Below are 21,075 nucleotides of genomic sequence, written 5' to 3'. Positions count from 1 at the left end.
TGTCAGAAACCTATAATGTGTCAAATATTTAATTACAATCCAAATTCAGACCTGTATCAAGCTTGATTATTGTGTCCATTTTTGCCCTTACTGTTCAGGGTTGGACCTCTGCGGTCGTATCCAGCTGCTCTAGGCGAAGCAGTTATTTGGTTTTTATCTTGAATATTATTATAGATAGCGATAAACTGTAAACAGCAATAATGTTCCGCAAAGTAAGATCTACAAGTAAGTCAACGTGACCAAAATTTTCAATTGACCCCTTAAGGAGTTATTGCCCTATAAGTCAATTTTAAACAATTTTTCGAAAAATTTTGTTATCTTTTACAAAAATCTTCTCTGAAACTACTGACACAAATTTAACTTAACTTGGCCATAATCATCATTAGGGTATCTAGTTTAAAAAAATGTGTTTGATGACCCTGCCTGCCAAACAACATGGCTGACATGGCTAAAAATAGAACATAGGGTAAAATGCAGTTTTTGGCTTATATCTCTGAAACTAAAGCAAAAGTATAATATTTGCATTATTGTAACGTTCCGGTGTTTTCTTGTCAGGATACCCGTCGCTACTTATGTGGGCCTCTGGTGAAGGAAATAATAATAAAAATCATATTGGAGTTCATAAATTGTATTAATACTATTATTTCTGTTTAAGCAATACAACAAATACAGTGGTTCATAAAACCAAATACGTTAATAATATATACAATTAGTAATACAGCAAGGTGCATTACTTGCACCAAGTTAATAAAATAATTCTTCTAGCGTTCGATGCAAGAAAATCTACTTGGGACACGGCATTCTAATACTCTGCATACTTGGTGCAGGAAAATCTACTTGGGACACTGCATTCTAAAACTCTGCATACTTGGTACAAGAAAATCTACTTGGGACACTGCATTCTAATACTCTGCGTACTTGGTGCAGGAAAATCTACTTGGGGCACTGCGTTATAAAACTCTGCATACTTGGTGCAGGAAAATCTACTTGGTGCACTGCTTTCTCATACTCAGCATACTCGGTGCAAGGTTAGCTATTTACCCAAGCAAACAGTACGTCAGCATTTTTATATGAAAACTTGGTTAATTATCAAATCTATTAAATAATATCACCAATATAAAAAAGAAGATGTGGTATGATTGCCAATGAGACAACTCTCCACAAGAGACTTTTACTTGGTGCAGCAAATTATAATTTGAGAGATACTGCTAACTGCATGGAGGTTCTTGGAGAGAAGCTCCCGGTAGGAACATGCGTTCCGTATGTTATACAAAATCGTCGTTACGTGTGACGTAATACACAAGTTATTCATAAACAAGACCAGGAACACGTAACGTTACGTTTGGCGCGTTATACTGAAACTAAGTATAAACAAATACAAAAATGAACAATTACACACATACATAAAGTCGATATATAGATTTAAAGAAGTCAGTATATAATGTAAGGTCCAGGTAAGCTATTTCTTCTGTAAAATACGAATTAGAACACAACAACGGACATCTGCATGTATCAAGTGTGGAACGGAGACCACAGTGATAATATAAACACATCTATCTTATTTACACAAGTTAAACCACAGTAAAATTATCAGCTTTCAAATTACCGGGGCGTAACATTATTTCATACTTCAATTGTGAACAAAAATATCAGGTGAGCGACACAGGCTCCTTGGAGCCTCTAGTTTTAAAATATGAACTACATTATGCATTTAAATGTCAATCATGGTTGATTTTCTGACAGAATTACTCTCACAATTAATTTCAGGCTTCAAGTACATGTAAGAGGAAGTAGTGATTTGTTGTAAAAGATCCTGGAATGTTCAACTTTACTTGGAAACTATTGGCAAAGTACCGACATAATTTACATGAGAAGTCAGGATCATCTTGTCTTGCAATTGGGAACTATATGTAAAATGCTGAAACTTAAGAACAACATTAGAAGCCAAGATCAACAATACTCGGAACTACATGTATAATCAAAGTACTGTCAGAATCCATATGAGAACTCAGGATCATCTACACTTGGTGTCTATATGCAATGTGTTCAGAATCCACCTAAGAAGCCAAGATAAACTATAATTTGGAACTATATCATGTATATGCTAAGTGCTTTCAAAATCCATAAAAAAAAAATCCAAGATCAAAAGGACCTACTGTACCTACATGTCCCAATGATGAATAGATTATTGAGTCATATAAAAAAACACTGAATAGAAGAATATATTTATTGATATAAAAATTATGAAAATATGGAGCTGATCAATTAATGATTGTACATGTACATCATGATGTATACATGTCAACAATTACTAGAACATTGAAATTAACAATGTTAATAAATGTTTTATAAATTTGATCTCATAGACATTTGAGAATTTTGAGACATTTAAAATATCCTAATTCAAGCCTTCAATTTCTATAGAAATGGCTATTTTACCGGCAACAGCAATATTGTGAATTTGTTGCCCATGCTGGAAAAATAGAAAATATGTTATATTGCTGGCATTAGGTAAGCCGAAGCCAAGTTAAAAACTATTTTGTTTACACACATATACAATTCAAATAAATATTATTCCAAAAGCAAGTTTAATTGAAACATTTTTGATGATTTTCATGCCCCCGCAACTGAAAGTTTGGGGGCATATTGTTTTACCCCTGCCGTCCGTCCCATTATGGGTATATAGTTATTCCGCATAACTCCTACAGTTTGAATCCTAAGAAGTTTTCACTTTGCTGTCTGTTTGTACATATATTGAAGGTGTGCATGTGGTCAGGGTTTTGATTTTTATTAATATTTGCTCTTTTGGGAGATAGTTGAACTTTGTCATTTTTGGAGTATATACTTGCATAAGAGGTGCATAGCATTTCCGGATAACTCCTCCTACAGTTTGAATGCTAGGAAGTTTTCACTTTGGAGGTTGTTTGTACATATATTGAAGGTGTGCATGTGGTCAGGGTTTTGATTTTAATTAATAAATGCTCTTTTTGGAGATAGTTGAACTTTGTCATTTATGGAGTATATACTTGCATAAGAGGTGCATAGCATTTCCGGATAACTCCTCCTACAGTTTGAATGCTAGGAAGTTTTCACTTTGCTAGCTGTTTGTACATATATTGAAAGTGTGTATGTGGTCAGCGTTTTGATTTTTATTAATAATTGCTCTTTTGGGAGAAAATTGAACTTTGTCATTTTTGGAGTATTTATTTGTATAAGAGATAGTCCAACAGTGAACCATAAACCTATGTGCTCCCGTGCTCAACTTTGTATATTTTAAACACATCATTAAGAAAATTGTCATTCACATTTTTTGCCGCAATGACACACTCCACTTTCCTTTTTTTTAAATCAAAAACATTCCTTATTCATGTTATTAGCTTCCCTTTAAAAAAAAAAACGCATGTCAAAAAGTAAGACAGAAGTTAAAGTTTGCCAATATCACCGACTAATATAGTGTCCCTGTGTACTGGGTCGAGTTTTAAAATTACAATCCCAACTTTTCCTGGACCTAGTAAGTAGTATAGATTTTGTTTATTATATATAAATTCTTTAGCTGGAAGTGTTTGGAACTGCCCGGTAGACTTGGGTGTAATACGCTAAATCCCGACTTGGTCAGACCAAATATATTGCGCTTCTCCGCAAAGCATGCGGTATTGAGGGATAATAGCATAGACCGATATAGGTCGGAATTCTAGGTCCAGGTAACTATTGACCAATTTTCATCTACATGATCAAAGGTGAAAACAGCAAATAATTGAAGTGCATGGCGGGTTTTTTCCTGCGTTAAACAAATAATCAATTAAGTGAAATGTGTTGCTCGAGTTCCGGTAGTCTAATAATAACACATTCTTATTCAATTATTTAAATTTTTACGCTGATGTTTCCTCTTTTTTTAATGCGAACTCGGTTGGAATATTGATAGATAAAACAGACTGAAATAGAAAATTAACAAAATAGCAAAATAAGTAAAAGGAAAATATCATAAATAGAAAACATTGACCCCGAGGTCTTTTGTTAAAGGACTAGAGTTCCGGAATGCATAGAATTATGATACGAGAGAGAAAACTTGTTAGATATTTTTGTGCCCATGAGTTGATAAAGTATATAAATCTTATAGGTGTGACTGTCATGTATTTAGTCTTTGCTTGAAAATTGTCATAGTTCAAAACTATTATCAAATTTTGCAGTGAGAAAATATTTCACATACTCCGGAATAGAATCCTACCAATACTTGGAAATGAAGATATTTCAAGTAAAAAAAGAGATTTATGGCCGCCAAACGGATAGCGTGCAGATGAACCCCCGATGCCTTTATACTATAGCATACTATATGGGTTTTACTTGTTTTTTAAAGCCGTACGGTGACATGCAGTTGTTTACATCGCTATCCTTTGTTTACGGTTAAACATTGCGTCATTGACAAAATATTTTCATATATACATCTAAAAGACATCTTTTAATTCAAGCGGTATTTAATTGAAAATAGGGTGCGAACGGACCCAAGGATCGAACGTGTAGGGCGAGAATGTGTTTTCGGAGCGAACGCACCAGATACCGTCGTACATGTCAATATTTATTTATTTATTTTTTTTTTTTAATTATGCTCATATCATGTATATCTATGTCCTTTTTATGTGAAAAATTACACAAACCACTCTGTATTTCTGATCGTATTTCCTTTTTTGAAGAAAGTTTTGCATCGTTTGTTGACATCGGGAAAGGGTGCTCTCAGACACGTCCGCGTTCCAATATCGTCAACACTACTTTTGAGAAGACCCCTCAAAGCGATCGTTTCCAAGGCGCTCATCATTAGAAACATGCGTTAAAAACTGCGCACTGTTAAAGGGCCGAGCCACCTTAAACAATCATTCATTCCATTGACTAATCCTTAGGATAGAGGATGAGACTTAGATTTTGACCTTTGGACTATTTTGAAGGAAAAACATGTTCAAATGGCATTTACATAGACCCGGGAGTTTTCTATGTAGGTACTTTACCAAGTCAAGACTTAACGACGTGTTCAGTTTTGGTTGATATAACTCCTTGACGATAAAGTTGATAACGTAAACCAAATAAATTTCACGGCGACTGATTACGCCGCAATTTATTTACGTGATGAAAGTTCTTTATTTTCCATATGATTAAAATATTGTTTAAAAAAGATTGTTCGTTATGACGACGTGATTTTCGGTTAACTGTTAGTGAGGTGAATTAACTGTATAATTATTAAGAAATCAGTTTTTCTAATCAATAATAAATCCACAATCGAACTAGTAAATGCTTATTCGTTTGGTTAAGGATTTAATTATTTGATTTCGTTTAAAAATATGCCATACATTTTGCATGAGGCATACGAAATGAGCCAATAAAAGATCAGCATTTGTATGAATTTAACACCTACTGTAAATATAGAGAATTGGAATGAACAATTTGTAATATCAAAAGACTATGATCATGATAATACGTCACGGATGGGTGAAAAGTAGCACGTTGCTACTTTTGTTCATGATTTTGACATATTATTGTACATGTGTTACTGAAAATTTAAGTTTATGATAAAAGTTGTTTCTTACACGTCGTTTTGCGTAATAAAATCTTATCAAAATTTTTTAGTATTCTTTTCCCATATACATGATGTAGCTGAAGGGGATACTATATCCAAAAAAAAAACAAAAAAACAAAAAAACAATTGAACTTGTACATTGTAAGTTAGTCTACAAAAGACAAGTTGCAATTCCGTGTATCTTATTTGATATCTTTATCACATGAACGTCATAGATAGGATATAACGTCATCTTAACGATCCAGAGTAAATTGCAAACTCTTTCCCAGGTAATGTGGAATGTTTAGCACCCATCGTAGCATTCTGTATGTGCGTCCCAAGCCAGGAACCTATGATGCAGTGGTTTTCTTAAATTGTTTTTTTTAGATAAATTAGTCCCTTAGTTTTCTAATTTGAATTGTTTTAAATTTGTCATCTCGGGGCTTTATAGCTTGTTATGCGGTATTGGTTTGAAGATATAAAGGCATTACGTTAACATATAGTTGCTAACTTCTACGTCATTTGATTTCTGGTGGAAAGTTGTCTCATCGGTAACCATACCACATCTCCTTATTTTTATCTAGATGCTATTTCACTAATTATATTCTTCAAAAACAAAACTTAATTATAATGAAAAGTAGTTTTGAGGTAACCGATGTCCTTATAATCTGTTTTATTGTGTTTATTAATATATTTCATTTAAAGAATTCAAAACGGTGACTTATTAACGGCAACTCCTTAGTAACTACATTAATAATATTTAGAGTTTCAGTTTTACACAGGAAATTCTACAAACACAAAATTACGACAAAAGGGACGATTTATCGTTCCCTATTATTAATTTTCCTGTTTTGAACGATGATGTTCCTTTGGCACCATCTATTGGTGTTTGTATATCCCAACTCGTTCGCTATGACCGTATCACTAGAAGTCACGTTTTTTTTTATTTCAATGAACGTAATCTATGTATAACTGGTAAATTATTAAGTCAAGGATTTCGTTACCACAAATTACTTTGAAAACCTTTACTAAATAATTTTTTCATAGATACAAAGATTTGGTATGGAAGTTTGGCTGTACCTGTAGAAAACTTATTACAAACAGGATAGCGCATCCTAATTTTTACGGTGATGTTGTTTACTGTGCCCGTAAATTTAGATACGATCCGGGTAAACTTATCGATCCTTTAAATAAACTTATTCAAAAAGGTTACCAATTCAACACTGTAATTATATCATTGAATATTGTTTTTATCGGTATAGATATTGATTTTTAAAATGTAATCCAACTAAGTACTATCATTACACACATATGTACATTCACGGTACTACAATCTGTCGATTCCTATTTTTGGCGTAGTACAAGGTCATGTTTTCCTCTGACTGTTAATGACGTCTTTACATTAAATCCATTGGGTGTGGAATGTGTACTGATTGATATGTTAGTCTTAGATACATGATTCTTTTATTAGTTGTTATTGGCTTTGAACTAGCTTTCAGTAAATGCGAGTACTATCAGATCTGTTATCTGTGTTATTTTTGTTTTAATTAGTTTTTTATGCTTTGTATATCTCTGATGAGTTAAGCTCTTTTCCACTGATTTTTTTAGTTTCTTCTTTAAGTTAAGTTGTACTGTTAGGGGAAGGGTTTGGTGCCAGCAAACATGTTTAACCCATCACATTCTGTATGTGCCTGTCCCAGGTCAAGAACCTGTAATTCAGTGGTTGTCATTTGTTGCTGTATATTATATTTGTTTTTCGTTTATTGTTTTGTACATAAATTAGGTCGTTAGTTTTCTCGATTGAATTGTTTTACTTTTGTCATTTCGGGGCCTTTTATAGCCGTTTTAGTGGTATGGGCTTTGCTCATTGTTGAGAGCTGTACGGTGACATATAGTTGTTAATTTTACGTCATTTGGACTCTGGAGGAGAGGTATCTCATTGGCAATCATACCACATCTCCATAGTTTTATACTTCGTAACACTACAAATTGCTTAGAGTCTGAAAATACCATATTTTGAGCTAAACCAGTAAGGTTGAGCACAGACTTGACATAATCTCGACAGTACTTAATTGTACTTAACTGTACTTGACTTTGGTGTGGACTTTACTTTATAAGTCTGATTGAGTACTTGATAATCTTGGTAAAGTCTGAATGTGGTCTCGACAAATGCTCGACCAGTCTCGACCAATACTACACCAGTCCCGACCAGTCTGGACCGATCATGACCTTTAGATTAAGTCTCGACTGGTCTTGACTTGGTCTGAATCAACCTATCTATGCCAAATAGATATTGATCTTACAAAATGCAAGTTATTTTGTAGTTTGGTTTATTGCTGTTAAATTTTAAGGATTTGATTAATAGGTAAAAAAAGCTAGAATTTTCAGTTCGGACTAAATTCAAATAGTCACCTTTAAAAAATTTGTCAAATCAACTTGGATTTTCATAAAACTCTACAGCTATCTCAATTATATATCAATCTTACTGAAGATGCCAAGTTATTTGGTAATTTGAGATAGTTGTAGATTTTAATCAAATTCAAAGTTGAAAATTTTTAAAGGTGACTGACTATCTGTATTTAGTCCGAACTGAACATTCTAGCTTTTTTAACCTATTAGACAAATTATTGAATTTGACAGCGATGAATCAAACTACCAAATAACCGGGCATTTTGTAAGATCAACATATGATTGAGATAGCTGTATAGTTTTATGAAAATACAAGATGATTGGAAAAAGTTATAGAAATTTTTAAAAGTGACTTTTTGAATTTATTCCAAACTGAAATTCTAGCTTTTTTTTTTACCTATTAATGAAATCATTGAATTTTACGGCAATAAATAAATCTACCAAATAACCTGGAATTTTGTAAGATCAATATATAATTGACATAGATGCGCTGATTCAGACCTAGTCAAGACCAGTCGAGACTGAATGAAATGGTCAAGACTGGTTGAGACTAAGTCGAGACTGGTCAAGACTGAGTTGAGACTGGACGAGACTGGTCGATACTCGTCGATCATTTGTCGAGACCATATTCAGACTTTACCCAGATTATCAAGTACTAAATCAGACTTATTATGTAAAGTCTAGACCAAAGTCAAGTACAGTTAAGTATATTTAAGTACTGCAAGATTATGTCGAGTCTTGTCAAGTAAAATCTGTGCTCGACCTTATTTGTTCAGCACAAAATATGGTCTTTTCGGACTCTGAGCAGTTTGTAGTGTAAGAGGTTTGTGCCAAAATCAAATTCACTTACAAGTCAACAGCAGAATGATACAACTTCGGTTTAAAAAAAAGGACTATCATCACGCATGAACACACTTATTAAAACAAAAAAAACACTAGTTAATATCTCCTTAAAGCTGTCACCCTAAACATTGCTCTTGAAGCACCCACTACGGTCAAGCTATTCATATCAAAGGAATTCATTCCTCACAAGCTAAACAAAACCATCGATTTGGCCCACTGCGAAAACATCTGATCGCAGGAGGATGCAGTATTAACATTAATCATACAGTCTTCATAAGTCCGTGACAATAAGCATTCAATTGACGATGACCTTATCCTCAACATGAGGGTTCCATTTTCTCACGCGCTTGCAATTGCAGTTTGCAAACTAAAATACAACATCAAGAACATTCGTTAGAATTCATCTTAAGCTCGAGACCATCATCAGTCTACAGCGAATAATTGAGATAGCTGTACAGTTTTATGAAAATACAAGCTTTTAAGAAAATCAGCTGTGAATGATGCAGTGCGACAAAAACGAAAACGAAAATGTATTTTTCCCTCAAACATTAGACCATTTATGACAATTAAACATTGTTAAATAGTGAATTGTATTTATGTTTTAGCATATGGATATCAAAACACTTGGGGAAATGAGATTTTATTCAAGAAAAGCTAAGCATGCATCGATTGTTCGCCCAGAAAAGCACCATTGCCCTCTCTCTCAATACGCAAGATCAAAAGGACATCACACGGAAGGTGTAATCTTCTAAATCCAAGAATACTACAACATGTAGACAGGGTGAAAATTTCAGATATATCAACTGAAAAGGTTAAAGCCTCAATGAAAATAACGTACGGAACATCAAATATAAAATAAAATAATCCTCCCAGTATACCATTTTTGTTCAGTGACAATAACAGTTTTCTGCGAATGACCTCTTAAATTCCTTGTTGTTTGTCGGCCTGTTTTCGTCATTGAAGATATACTGTTTGCTAGATGCTAAGTAACCAATTCATTTCTCAATCAAACTTGAAAAAAATATTTTCACGCAGCACTAAATAATGTGTTACAGCTGCATTATAATTATGAGTACACGATTTTTTTAGTCACAACGCGCTTGATAAATGTATTTGTTTTTTTTTTATCAAATTGTTCTTAATTACGAAATCATTTTACTGTCTCTTGATTGAATGTCATTCACGGAATTATGGAATTTAATTATTTGCTGAACTTTTTGATATATTTTTTTATAACGAAATATATGTGCAATAACATCAACATTATTTTATAAGCAATACTAAAGCGAACGCACAAAGACTGACAAAATGAGCTGATTTTCTCTCAATACATTTATACATTTGAGACAAAAACATTTTTGATCGTTGAATAATACAATGTCATAGACTGAATTTCAGGTCATAAAAATTTTTGTTGAACAGTAATTTAATTCTGTTTCGCAACATTAGACTTCCTAGCATTTCATCATCAAATATCTCTGGAATATCTCTTCGTAATGACTTCGCAAAGGACACAGACATTTTTTTCTTCGTAGCAGCTGAATGTTAAAGTGTCTTCTAATTTCAGTTTTTTGCACGAATGAAAATAAAGTCCTAATCCACATTCAGCAAAAGCTGCATATGTTTGGAACCATTTGTCTACCTTTTGTTTGCATATAGTTGAGTTTGTTTGCAGATCTTGTTTTGTACCATATCCCATGATCAATGATTCAACAATACCTGGATTATTCGAATTTTGTTTAATTAAGGATTCAAAATTGATTACTTCCTGACGCATTCCATATTGAAGTCCAGCCCGGATACACAAATCTCTAAGGATAAGTGAAACTGGAGCCCATATATCCATTTGTAAATGTTCAAATACAAAATCCTGAGACAGAACATCAAAAAAGTTGTCTGCGATATCTATAACCAATTCTGCAAAACACTCGAACCTCTCAATATCAACTGTTGATATGCTTGCATTTTCATTTTCCTCTTCTGGAATTTGAACGGCTTTGGGAAACAATGTATTGAAAGCAAGTTGCATGATGAGCCCTAGATTAAAGAACGACTTAATTTTAGGTCTACCGATCAACAAATCCTGCAGAAAGGTCTCGTTTGAATAAATCGTACTTATATCAATAAAATTATCTGTCCTATTTGAATTAGTTAAAGTTGCTGACAATGCATCCACAACAAATTGAATTATACTCAACATGTACAATCGATTTGACGGATTTCCTGATTCATTAAAATTGTTAACTTCAGACAAAACTGCTTTGATTTTTGGAACCTTTGGTAGAGGATGATTTGTGACATCCGAATAACATGACTGTAGAGATCTATTTAAAATAGCGAGAAGATTGTCGTCGATTAAGATTGAATAAAAGGAATCCATACACTGTTCAATGGCCTCTCCGGATAATGTTTCAATGATATTTCTTTCCGGAATGAAGTAATCAGGTAGAACTCTTTTGCGTAAGAAGTATAGCAGTTTTTCAACTATTTCATGACAATCTACGAAAATGTTATTCCATGCAAGTTTTTCCTCGCATAGCCATAAAAAAGATGTTTTTAATTCATAGGAAGACACTAATTTAATATTCTTAAAAGTAGGTCTGCGTTTTAAAGAAAATTCTAATGTTTCTTTAATCAGCAGTTTACTCAGAATAAATGCTTGTCTTTGGTTAAAACTCAAAGAATGTGCAAGTATATATGAAGCACCCGTAAACGATATACGCCATTCCTTTCGTTTATCGCATTTAGAACTACATTTGTGACCAACAGGCACAACATGGCAATCTGACATAAGACACTTGCTGATTAAATCTGGTGATGGCCATCCACTTTTTCTTTTTCTAAACTTCCATTCTCTTGCATGAGAAGGCCAATTAACACATTTAAATGCTGGCACAAAATCATGATCGTAAAAAGTCCTATCACCTATACTTTCTAATTTAGTCTAAGCTGGTCCTATAATATACAAATAAATCATTTCATCCCTTGTGTAGTTCTAATTTATTGAAAGAAGAGAAAGAAAAAGACGTTAAATGTAAGCAGGATTTTAGATACAAATTAGAAGGATAAGAGTCAACAAAAAAAATGTATGTTTATAAATGAAAAAATAGGGTTGGTGAATTACCAGCTAGTTTTGTTACCACTAGCAAAAAAGAATAATTGAAAGGGTAAAACATATACATTGTAAAAAATTACCTAAAAAAGAGAGGCGAAAGATACCAAAGGGACATTCAAACTCATAAGTCGAAAATAAACTGACAACGCCATCGCTAAAAAAGAAAAAGACAAACAGAAAAACAATAGTACACCAAACACAACATAGAAAACTAAAGACTGAGCAACACGAACCCCACCAAAAACTGGGGGGTGATCTCAGTTGCTCCGGAAGGGTAAGCAGATCCTGCTCTACATGTGGCACCCGTCGTGTTGCTCATGTTAGTACAAACCCGGTAATAAATCTAACAACCTTATAATCATTACCAGCAGTTCAATGTTCGCTTGGCTTACAAATAAGTGAAATAATCTCCAATATAAGGCATCGGAGGTAATGGTCTGAGTCCAATTGTCGCTGGCTATGAGGTTGAACAGGATTAAAATTGTGTACGCCAGACGCGTGTTTTGTCTACAAAAGACTCTTCAGTGACACTCGAATCAAAAAGGTTGAAAATGCCAAATAAAGTACGAAGTTAAAGAGCAATGAGGACCCATTAAGTTCGTAATTTGGTATCACCTATAGTGAAGGATTATTCATTTTATTCTCCTTAATGAATTGTTCACAAAACACAAATCTGTTCTGTTTTATCGTGACCAAATATTTCCTCTTGTGCATACGTTGTTGGATATGCAGATTTGGGAATTACGTAACTAAGTTCCTTTATTGGCTATAGATATGTAACAATTTTTACATTAACCCATTTGACAGCCTTTTTTATAATTGGGTTTTATGACATGTATCATACGTGTCATCATTATATTACACTCGGGACAACAAACTAATTGTATTGTTTCCTGTTGCATTATTACTTTTTTTCTCCGAGACGAGGATGTTTGTGTTTTGTAATTAAATTCATAAAAAAATTAATGTCGTTTTTTTCCTTAAATATAAAGATATGTTCGAGAACAGCTATCGGATTGATGCAATAAACTATGCAAACAAGAGAAGGTTTCCATTTCTTATCATCATACCAACAGTTCGGATTTGATATTAAGTATCCTTCACAACCACTCATACGTCTGCTTATAATCCCACACAATTCGTTTTTATTTCTCTTAAAAGAGGGAAATGAAACAAATCAATTTGGTTGTATATATCTATGTGACTAGGCCCTGACATGCATTCGGGATTATAAATGTAATTCCAAGTGATTGTGACTTGGTTTGTAGGTAGAAAAGTAATATGCCTAAATAATAAAAATGAAGAAAGAATATGGTTTTGAATAAAGTTAATAATTTGTCAAATTTATAAAGGCAAAACAAATTATATTTACAGTTGTTGATTAAGTAGAAAACTAGACCAATGCGTACAGTGATCATTGTGTTTGTTACTGTACCATAATTGTATACTTGTATTTAGATATCACAACCAGTGATCGCTTGTATATTTTGAGTAGCAATAAAATAATAAACGAGCCTCAGGTGAGGTTAATAACATACGATTCTCAGGAGTTTGGAAATTCGATTACTATAATAACCAAAGATAAAGATTACAACATCTAAAACTTTGATAGAAATTAAAATAAAATCCTAACAGTAATGGAAATTTGAGCTAAAATTTTCATAAATGCATCAGGTAATTGACCGAGAGTCTAACTATTTTTCTTATCATCGCTATATCATTTATTAAAATATAATGATTTCATCTCCCTATTGAAGATCCATATTCTTAATTGGCCACTTTTTTCAAACAGATCATCGCCATGCCAGTAGGAGGACGATGTGGGGTGTGAACATTTTGTGTGCAGACAAACAAAGATTCCTATTATTGTATCATAAAGAAACAGTAATTTTTGCGTCAATGTCTATTGGCTTCATTCAGGAGAATAATATATATCATCGGCAAGTTGAACAGAAGACAAACGTTACAAGTTTTGAAATCTCTAAAAATTACCTGAAGACTTATTCCCTCTGGCGGGAAATTTATTACCACGTCCATTGAGGAATGTATGCATTTGAATTTTGTCTATTATTGTTTTCCAATATTTTTTAAAACCTTTACTTGATATCGTCTGCTTTCCTTTTAATAGTTTGACATATCCTGAGTGAGAACTTTCTTTCATTATGTATTGACGTTGGGAGGAATGATGTACCTCTGCTACCGTTTGGTATTTATTTACAAGCAAGCCATCTATGTCAGTCATTGATCTTAGTCCCATCTCTAATGGAGTAATCGGGGGATACTTCCAGCGAAAAGCTAAAAGGCTTGACTTCCTTAAATTGAAATATAAATCTATTTATTAATAATAATATAATTATCTATTAATAATTAATTAAATTATATTTTTATAAATTATACTATTTATTGCCTACGTGAGTAAATTGGTGGCATCGCAAAAAACGATCAGTCCCTATAATTCTGACTGAAGTTGTTTCAGAACAAACAAACGAGCATATACGGAGAATTAAACTTATTGATATGTTATTATATAAAGCTATATTTAAATTGGTACATTGAAGATCTCAACAAAGAGTGCATCTGTGAATATCTCATTTTATCTCTCTAAAGTGTATGTAACCTAAGACGATTTTGGCTCTCTGTTGAGATGACTTCGGCATTACTACGTACTACAACTTTTGGTGTAAGTTTGGTATTTCATAGTTAGAAATTTAAGCCTTACTGACGAAGTTAAACCAGAAACTGTTGCTTGACGCTTCACAAACTGACATCTAAAATGTTCATTTTAAAATCATATTACTTTGTCAGTGTTGACGAACATATCTATTGAAGAGACAAATACTTAATAATTCATATTAAGTCTTTATAATTGTGTTTGAACTTACCTGTCAAGAGTATTTCTATAGCAGTGCCAGATTCTTTCTGGGGGTCATCTCTGAATTTCATGTAAGTTTTCTGCAGTTTTTGGGGTATAGTTTCATTATTAAAAACTTTGCGAGATGTTTCAACATAGTTCATCAAAAATACATAATTGCTCTTTTTCCACCTTCATACCAATCGACCTCGCACACACATCTACTCGCACGTGTATCAGTGTCCACTGTTGATGTAGATGGGATCACATTAGGGCAACTGTCAGTTTTAACAGGCTTAAAGAAATATAGAATTGATAAAAAATGAATAAACGACTTGTACTTGCTTTATCTTTTTTTAAAATAACCGTCTTAAACATTTAAGAATCAGAGATTTGATATCATTGACCTGTCCAGGAATAAGATTGTCTTGGTCACATACAATTTTCATTTGATATACGATATTTTGCAAGTACAAATTAGGAATCTATAATAGGAATAAAAGTTAAACTGATAGCACATCTTTTGGCCTAAGTTTGTGTCATTCAAACGTATTTCTTTTTTTTTTAGTTTTCATTTTGTCTTTAATACGAATATTATTTGAATGTCCCCTTAATTGTAGTATTGTTAATGTTTTCCCTGACTATGTGAATTTTTATGGCTTTGTTGTTTACAACGAGATTCTAGTCCATTTATGATTTATACAGTCTTTCATTTAGTGGTTAGGTGATGCATAGTGAAAAAACCTGCAACGATATGGTTAATTTTGAATGTTTTAGAGTCATTAACTACAAATTATAATGATCAGTTTTCAGGGTCATGGCAATAATATGACATTCCTTTGACTCTAACCTCCTTGGTATTTGGTTACTGAATTTAGATTGAAAACCGCAAAGATAACACACTTAAAAATATGTACACCAGACGCACATTTCGTCTACAACAAACAAATGAATGACGCATGAAACAAAAAAATTAAAAGGCAAAAAAAAAGTACAGATAAAGAGCATTGTTGAGACAAAAAAAAACCGGTATTGTTGTTTCCTATCCTGCAACAATTAGAAATTATTTTCAATAAGACTTAGTGTAAAGAAAGGACGATCAACTAAGGAGCATGTCGACAATATTTAATGTTTATGCTAAGACATATAGTTTCCATATTTTTTTTCTCAAGGAAATGGGAGCATACAGAGGTTGAGTGCTTTTAAAAGAAATATTTATTCTCGTGGCATTATCATGACTTGCCGGTCGGTAAATTTTATTATCATTTATTTTTTCTGAATTGGGCAAACACTTTTGTCCTCGTTTTTGGTATACAAAAATCAAAAATAAACGAAAAAAACACAACATCGTTATCAATAAACATCTTTGTATTGAAAATACAATTTAAACTATTTGTCAGACTCTGTTGAATTGCAAAATAGGTGTACTCAAATAGTTGGAATTTTACTATCTATCTTCTCAAATTAAGCAAAACCAATACCGGATCTAGACCTGCGTCGAACTTTGACGAAAAATTTTCCCTGTGCAATGAGACTTGTAAAATTTCAAACTATCGGCAACAGGAAGTGGATGTACGGCAGATGTACAAATAGCATATAGGCTGCAACTCACGACCTGCTTTCGCAATCAGCGACGCAGGTAAAAATGACTACCGGATTCTGAGTTGTTTGTTTTTATGCAATTTGTATAGAGATCTTTTATTTAAAATTATTTGAGTATAGTCGTTTTTTTTTTCACTCTAGAGTACACTTATGACGGTCACACAATGTTTATCCGCAACATTATTTCGTTGATTAAAAGGGATACAAGGTGCAAAGGTATATCAGGCGAGAAGAAATTTAAGCTGGTTAGGGAGCAGTTTCGGATACAAAATGTAATCGTGAAAACGAAGGAAATTGATATTTCAAAAGCATCGCTTTATAATTATTTTGTGTTACTTGCTTATCGCATATTCCCTGATTTTCAAGTGCACCGTTTATAGAGTACCCTCTGAACGATTTTGCTATACTAAAATAAGGTTAAGACACAACTTTGGAACTATAACAAAAAGATTATAAACCTTATACAAGACAACAGATTGTTCGAAAAAAAGACTTATTACACACTATAAGGTAAAGCTTAAACACGCCATCGGAGAATTAAAAAAAAAAAATACAAAGTTATGGGGATTTTTGGTGAGATATCAAATACAGCGATTCAAATCTGTTATGACCATTTCCCCTGCATTTGTGTGTCGTCGAAACGTTTTATTTACATAACAACAAAAAAAAAAACAATCATTTAGTTTTACTAGTTATCTCTATTGTTGCTTTTTTTAAATTTTGAGATGACCCCTTGTCTTTCGTCAACTGTAATCGTAAGTCTATGTGTAATCATAGGTATAGACGTAGTTTCCGCAAATGTCTACTACGCATGGCTATTATTGAGTATTTGTCAAGCTTACCATTTGTCATAGCCAACATTGCTTTATGAAGTATTAATTGAAAGAAACAGCATAGTTGTCAACATATTGATAATGCCAATTTCACATCTATAAATTACATAAACATTTCTATTAAAATCATATTTTAACTCAGAATTCACTCAAGACACATTAGTATTAAGTAGTTTCTTATAGTGCTTTAGAACATATTTCTGGATATACTGGAAGAAACATTATTTAGAGAAAAGGAAAATTAACTTTATGTGACGAATGTCTTAAAAGCCTATCCAAAATCCGAAATAAAGTTACATCTTTTCCAATGTTACTTGTATGCAAATATATCTTATGTTAAATTAAATGAATACTTTAGCAGATCTTAGCTGTGCTATTTAGTATCATAAGTTTAATAATTGGTATTTTCATATTGATTAACCTTTATTAAGCTATTTTTTCATTTGTATATGAGAAGATGGACATTTGAAGAATGCAGTTGTATCATCTTCATCAATGACATGAATTCCTCTCAGCCTATTAGAGTAAGAAAAACATAATACTCTACAGAAATATAGTTTAGTGCTTTCTGCCAACATGGAGAGGGACAATATGGATAATACACAAGGGACATTTGGGTATTGGAAAATACCAAAATATATTGTACAAGCAAACAAATGTTAGTATAGATGATCAAATTATTCAAACGAGGAATACAAAAAAAAAGTAAAATAGATCACCACCTTACTTGGAAACAGCAAATTTATAAAATTTCTAAAACCATTAGCTCAAGGTTGTTTATTTTTGCAAAAATCAAGAAATAATTAGACCACAAAAATAAGATTTTATTTTATAATTCTTATATTATACCAATATTTGACTACTGTTGCACAATATGGGAAAAAGTAAAATATCAAAAATACCGAACTTCAATAAAAATTCTAAACGGAAAGTCCTTTATCAAATGGCAAAATCAAAAGCTAAAACACATCAAACGAATGGAAAACAACTGTCATATTCCTGACTAGGTACAGGCATTTCCTTATGTAGAAATTAGGCAATTGTAATGACGAATGCCTCCAAAGATTAATAAAACTCCAAAAAGAGCAGCAAGAATAATTTTAGATACCCCTTTCTTTACAACAGCGGGAGAAATTTTGACAGATTAAATTGTTAAGTTTCCGAGACAGAATTTCATATCATAAACTAACGTTAACTCTAGTATATAAAATCTTACACGATAAAACTCCTGATTATCTGAAAAATTTGTGTGTTCGGAACTCTATGAAATTTATGAAAGAAATTTAAGATCTGTCTCAAAAAAAATTTGGTAGTTATTTGGCCAAACATGCATATAATGAAAAAAACTTTTGCATACAGTTCTGCAATTCTATGTAATAGTTTATCAAAAACATAAAAACATCAACATCTATATGTTTATTCAGATCTAAATGCTTCAAATATCTCCGTCAAGCCATACAGAGATAGATTATCAATTAACATGAACACTATGAATGATATTAATCTGATGTATATATACTATTTGTTTGTTTTTATTGTTTATTTGTATGTACTATATCGTTCTGTACTTACTTTTTAAGGGCACCCTCTTTAAATAAAGAATATCATTATTATTATTATTATTATCATTATTATTATTATTACTATTATTATTATTATTATCTGACCATAGATATTACATGGACATAATGAATGTTATAAATATATACTGAATATATATATTGGCCATTCAAGAAGTAATCATATCAATATCACATCATGTAAATAAGAAAGGGACGTTACTCTTAACAGAAAATACCTGGATTTTTGGATCCGAGAATGGTAGCATTTTAATTCTAATAAAATCTCATGTTTGTCTCTGTTATAAAAAAGGAAAGATCTCAAGAAAAGGGCAAGAATCATTTTAGGCTTGTGAAAATGATCTATTATATGTTAACCAAAAGTGAAAAATACAAAGGGAACATTCAAAACATGTTAAATGAAGATAAACTGACAACGCCATATGGTAAAAGTCGACAGACGACACAAACCATTGCACAATTCACCACACAGAAACCTAAAAACTTAGCAACTAGAACCCCACCAACAACTGAGGGAAGTATCGGGTACCCGAGAACTGTAAGCAGATCATATTCTAGAAGTGGCACTTGTAATATTGCTAATGGTAGGTATTATTTCAGTGGTAAGTCTCATTCGGTCATGTCACAATCAAGGAAATGAGAACGGATTGTGGTTATGACAATTGGAACACATTTATAATCATCTTTGACATAGATATTTAATTATGGTCAACCAACTAGAATCCTTCTTTTAGTAACTTCCTTGAAAGAGAACACAACCCTCTATCAAGGTTATCATAATAGCAACTGCAAGTTCTTGAACATCATATTAACTGGGAGAAACACATATACTCCATATGCAGGCGCTACTTGAATGTTTCAACATAGAAAGGGAAATTTGACGATTTGGAAACTAAAATCATCTATTTTGTCGTAAAGTATTGTTCTCAATTGAAATGTAATGTTAATTTTTAAATGTAAGTCATAAAATAAGGCAGAGTCAACTGTATCTGTAGTTTACTCCCCATTCAAATGAATATGGAATCAAGTTGGCAAGAAGAACACAGTTGGTTTCCATGGGAGTGCTGATTGTTTTTGAAAAAAACATGTTCTGTAAATGTAAAAAAAAAATTATGGTGTCCATACAAACGTTTTTATTTACTGTAAAAATTTGGTTTCTCTCGTCTCTGTTGTAACATAGACTGCACAACCTTAATACATTCGAAAAGAGTATTTACGTATAGGCCATTGCCTGGCATAATTCTTGAATAAATACATTAGGAGTGCAAGATTATGGCTCAAATTTCGTTGATTTGGTTAATAAATTTCGCAGATTAGTGTTTTTGACAATGTTCAGGTCACCAGTAATAACGTGGCAAGCCAAATTATACATGAATTAGGAAGAATAGTCTTGAAGTCGTTTATATAGAGATCCTGCAAAACCTGTTCAGTGTTGACAGTTTTAGTCCCACCAGCTGTGGGAAAGGAAAACAGAACAGGGTTGTAGCACTTAAAAGCAACAATATCACTTAAATATTTTAAACTACAATTTCGTAGAAACAATACATGATAATTTAAAATTACTTATCCGTTTGACTTTTACTCTATGAAATTAAAAGAAGCGAAGCTTGTTTAAATAAAGTTAAACAACTCAAGACTTGTAATTTGCATACCTCTTCACGACTGTATAATATTTCATAGTTATCTTCTTCGGGCTCCATAAATCTTTTCTTGTCATTCTCGAAATTACATCATTATTCTTTACCTTGTGTCATAATGGAGGACACATTTATGTCCTATTGAAGACAAAATAAACTATTTACGACTTGGCCTATAATAGATATTTGTTTGAAAATTACCGAGTCGTAACGATATACAATTTTAACTATTACATGATATTATAGTTTAGGCTGAAAACGAGATCAATTTAATCAGTTGTAAGTGCATTTATTCGTTAACGAAAAAACTGAAAAATTGATCGGAGATTCATAAAAAAATTGAGATTCATACATTTTTTATTTGTATATCTTGAAATTCTATGCATTCCAGACCATTTGCTTTTTCTCCTGTCCCCCCTCCCCCGGGGTGTCTTTCTTCATCTATATTTATTTTTAATGTATGTTATATATTAATGTTTCGCTCCTTTGCGATCAATCTTTATATTGATTTTGGTTTTATACTAGTTAATCATTTCTATAATTTGTGTTATTTAATTAATAATTTAAAATAATCTGATGACATCAGCATAAACTGAAAAAAGTGCAAAAATAAAATATACGAAAAGACAGCGACTTGCCCCATTTTCACTGGATATTAAAGTA

The 21,075-nt window shown here is 32.4% G+C and overlaps 2 protein-coding genes across 6 annotated transcripts in view; both read right to left on the bottom strand.

Moving 5' to 3' along the window:
- The window catches only part of LOC127734918 (fibrinogen-like protein 1), a 166,323-nt gene that overhangs the window by 117,888 nt on the left and 27,360 nt on the right, over window positions 1–21,075 (bottom strand). The window lies entirely within an intron of this gene.
- Window positions 10,047–20,594, bottom strand: LOC127734917 (uncharacterized). Of its 2 annotated transcripts, XM_052244950.1 has the most exons (4): window positions 20,428–20,594; window positions 14,792–15,055; window positions 13,902–14,221; window positions 10,047–11,749 (listed from the first exon to the last, which is right to left on the bottom strand). In XM_052244950.1, the coding sequence occupies exon 4, from the start codon at window positions 11,583–11,585 to the stop codon at window positions 10,263–10,265; it is 1,323 nt and encodes a 440-aa protein (XP_052100910.1). In that variant the 5' UTR covers window positions 11,586–11,749; window positions 13,902–14,221; window positions 14,792–15,055; window positions 20,428–20,594; the 3' UTR covers window positions 10,047–10,262. The 2 variants fall into 2 exon arrangements, with proteins under 2 accessions (XP_052100910.1, XP_052100911.1); XM_052244951.1 differs by lacking the exons at window positions 13,902–14,221; window positions 14,792–15,055; window positions 20,428–20,594 and adding an exon at window positions 11,990–12,811.

Source organism: Mytilus californianus, unplaced genomic scaffold, assembly GCF_021869535.1.
Source record: "Mytilus californianus isolate M0D057914Y unplaced genomic scaffold, xbMytCali1.0.p SCAF_3, whole genome shotgun sequence".
Lineage (NCBI taxonomy): Eukaryota > Metazoa > Mollusca > Bivalvia > Mytilida > Mytilidae > Mytilus > Mytilus californianus.
Note: the sequence above shows the minus strand (reverse complement) of the source record. Positions and strands in the feature narration are given on the sequence as shown.

Coding starts and splice junctions, on each gene's coding strand:
- LOC127734917 (XM_052244950.1), bottom strand. CDS start 11,585: ATGTCAGATTGCCATGTTGTGCCTGTTGGTCACAAATGTAGTTCTAAA.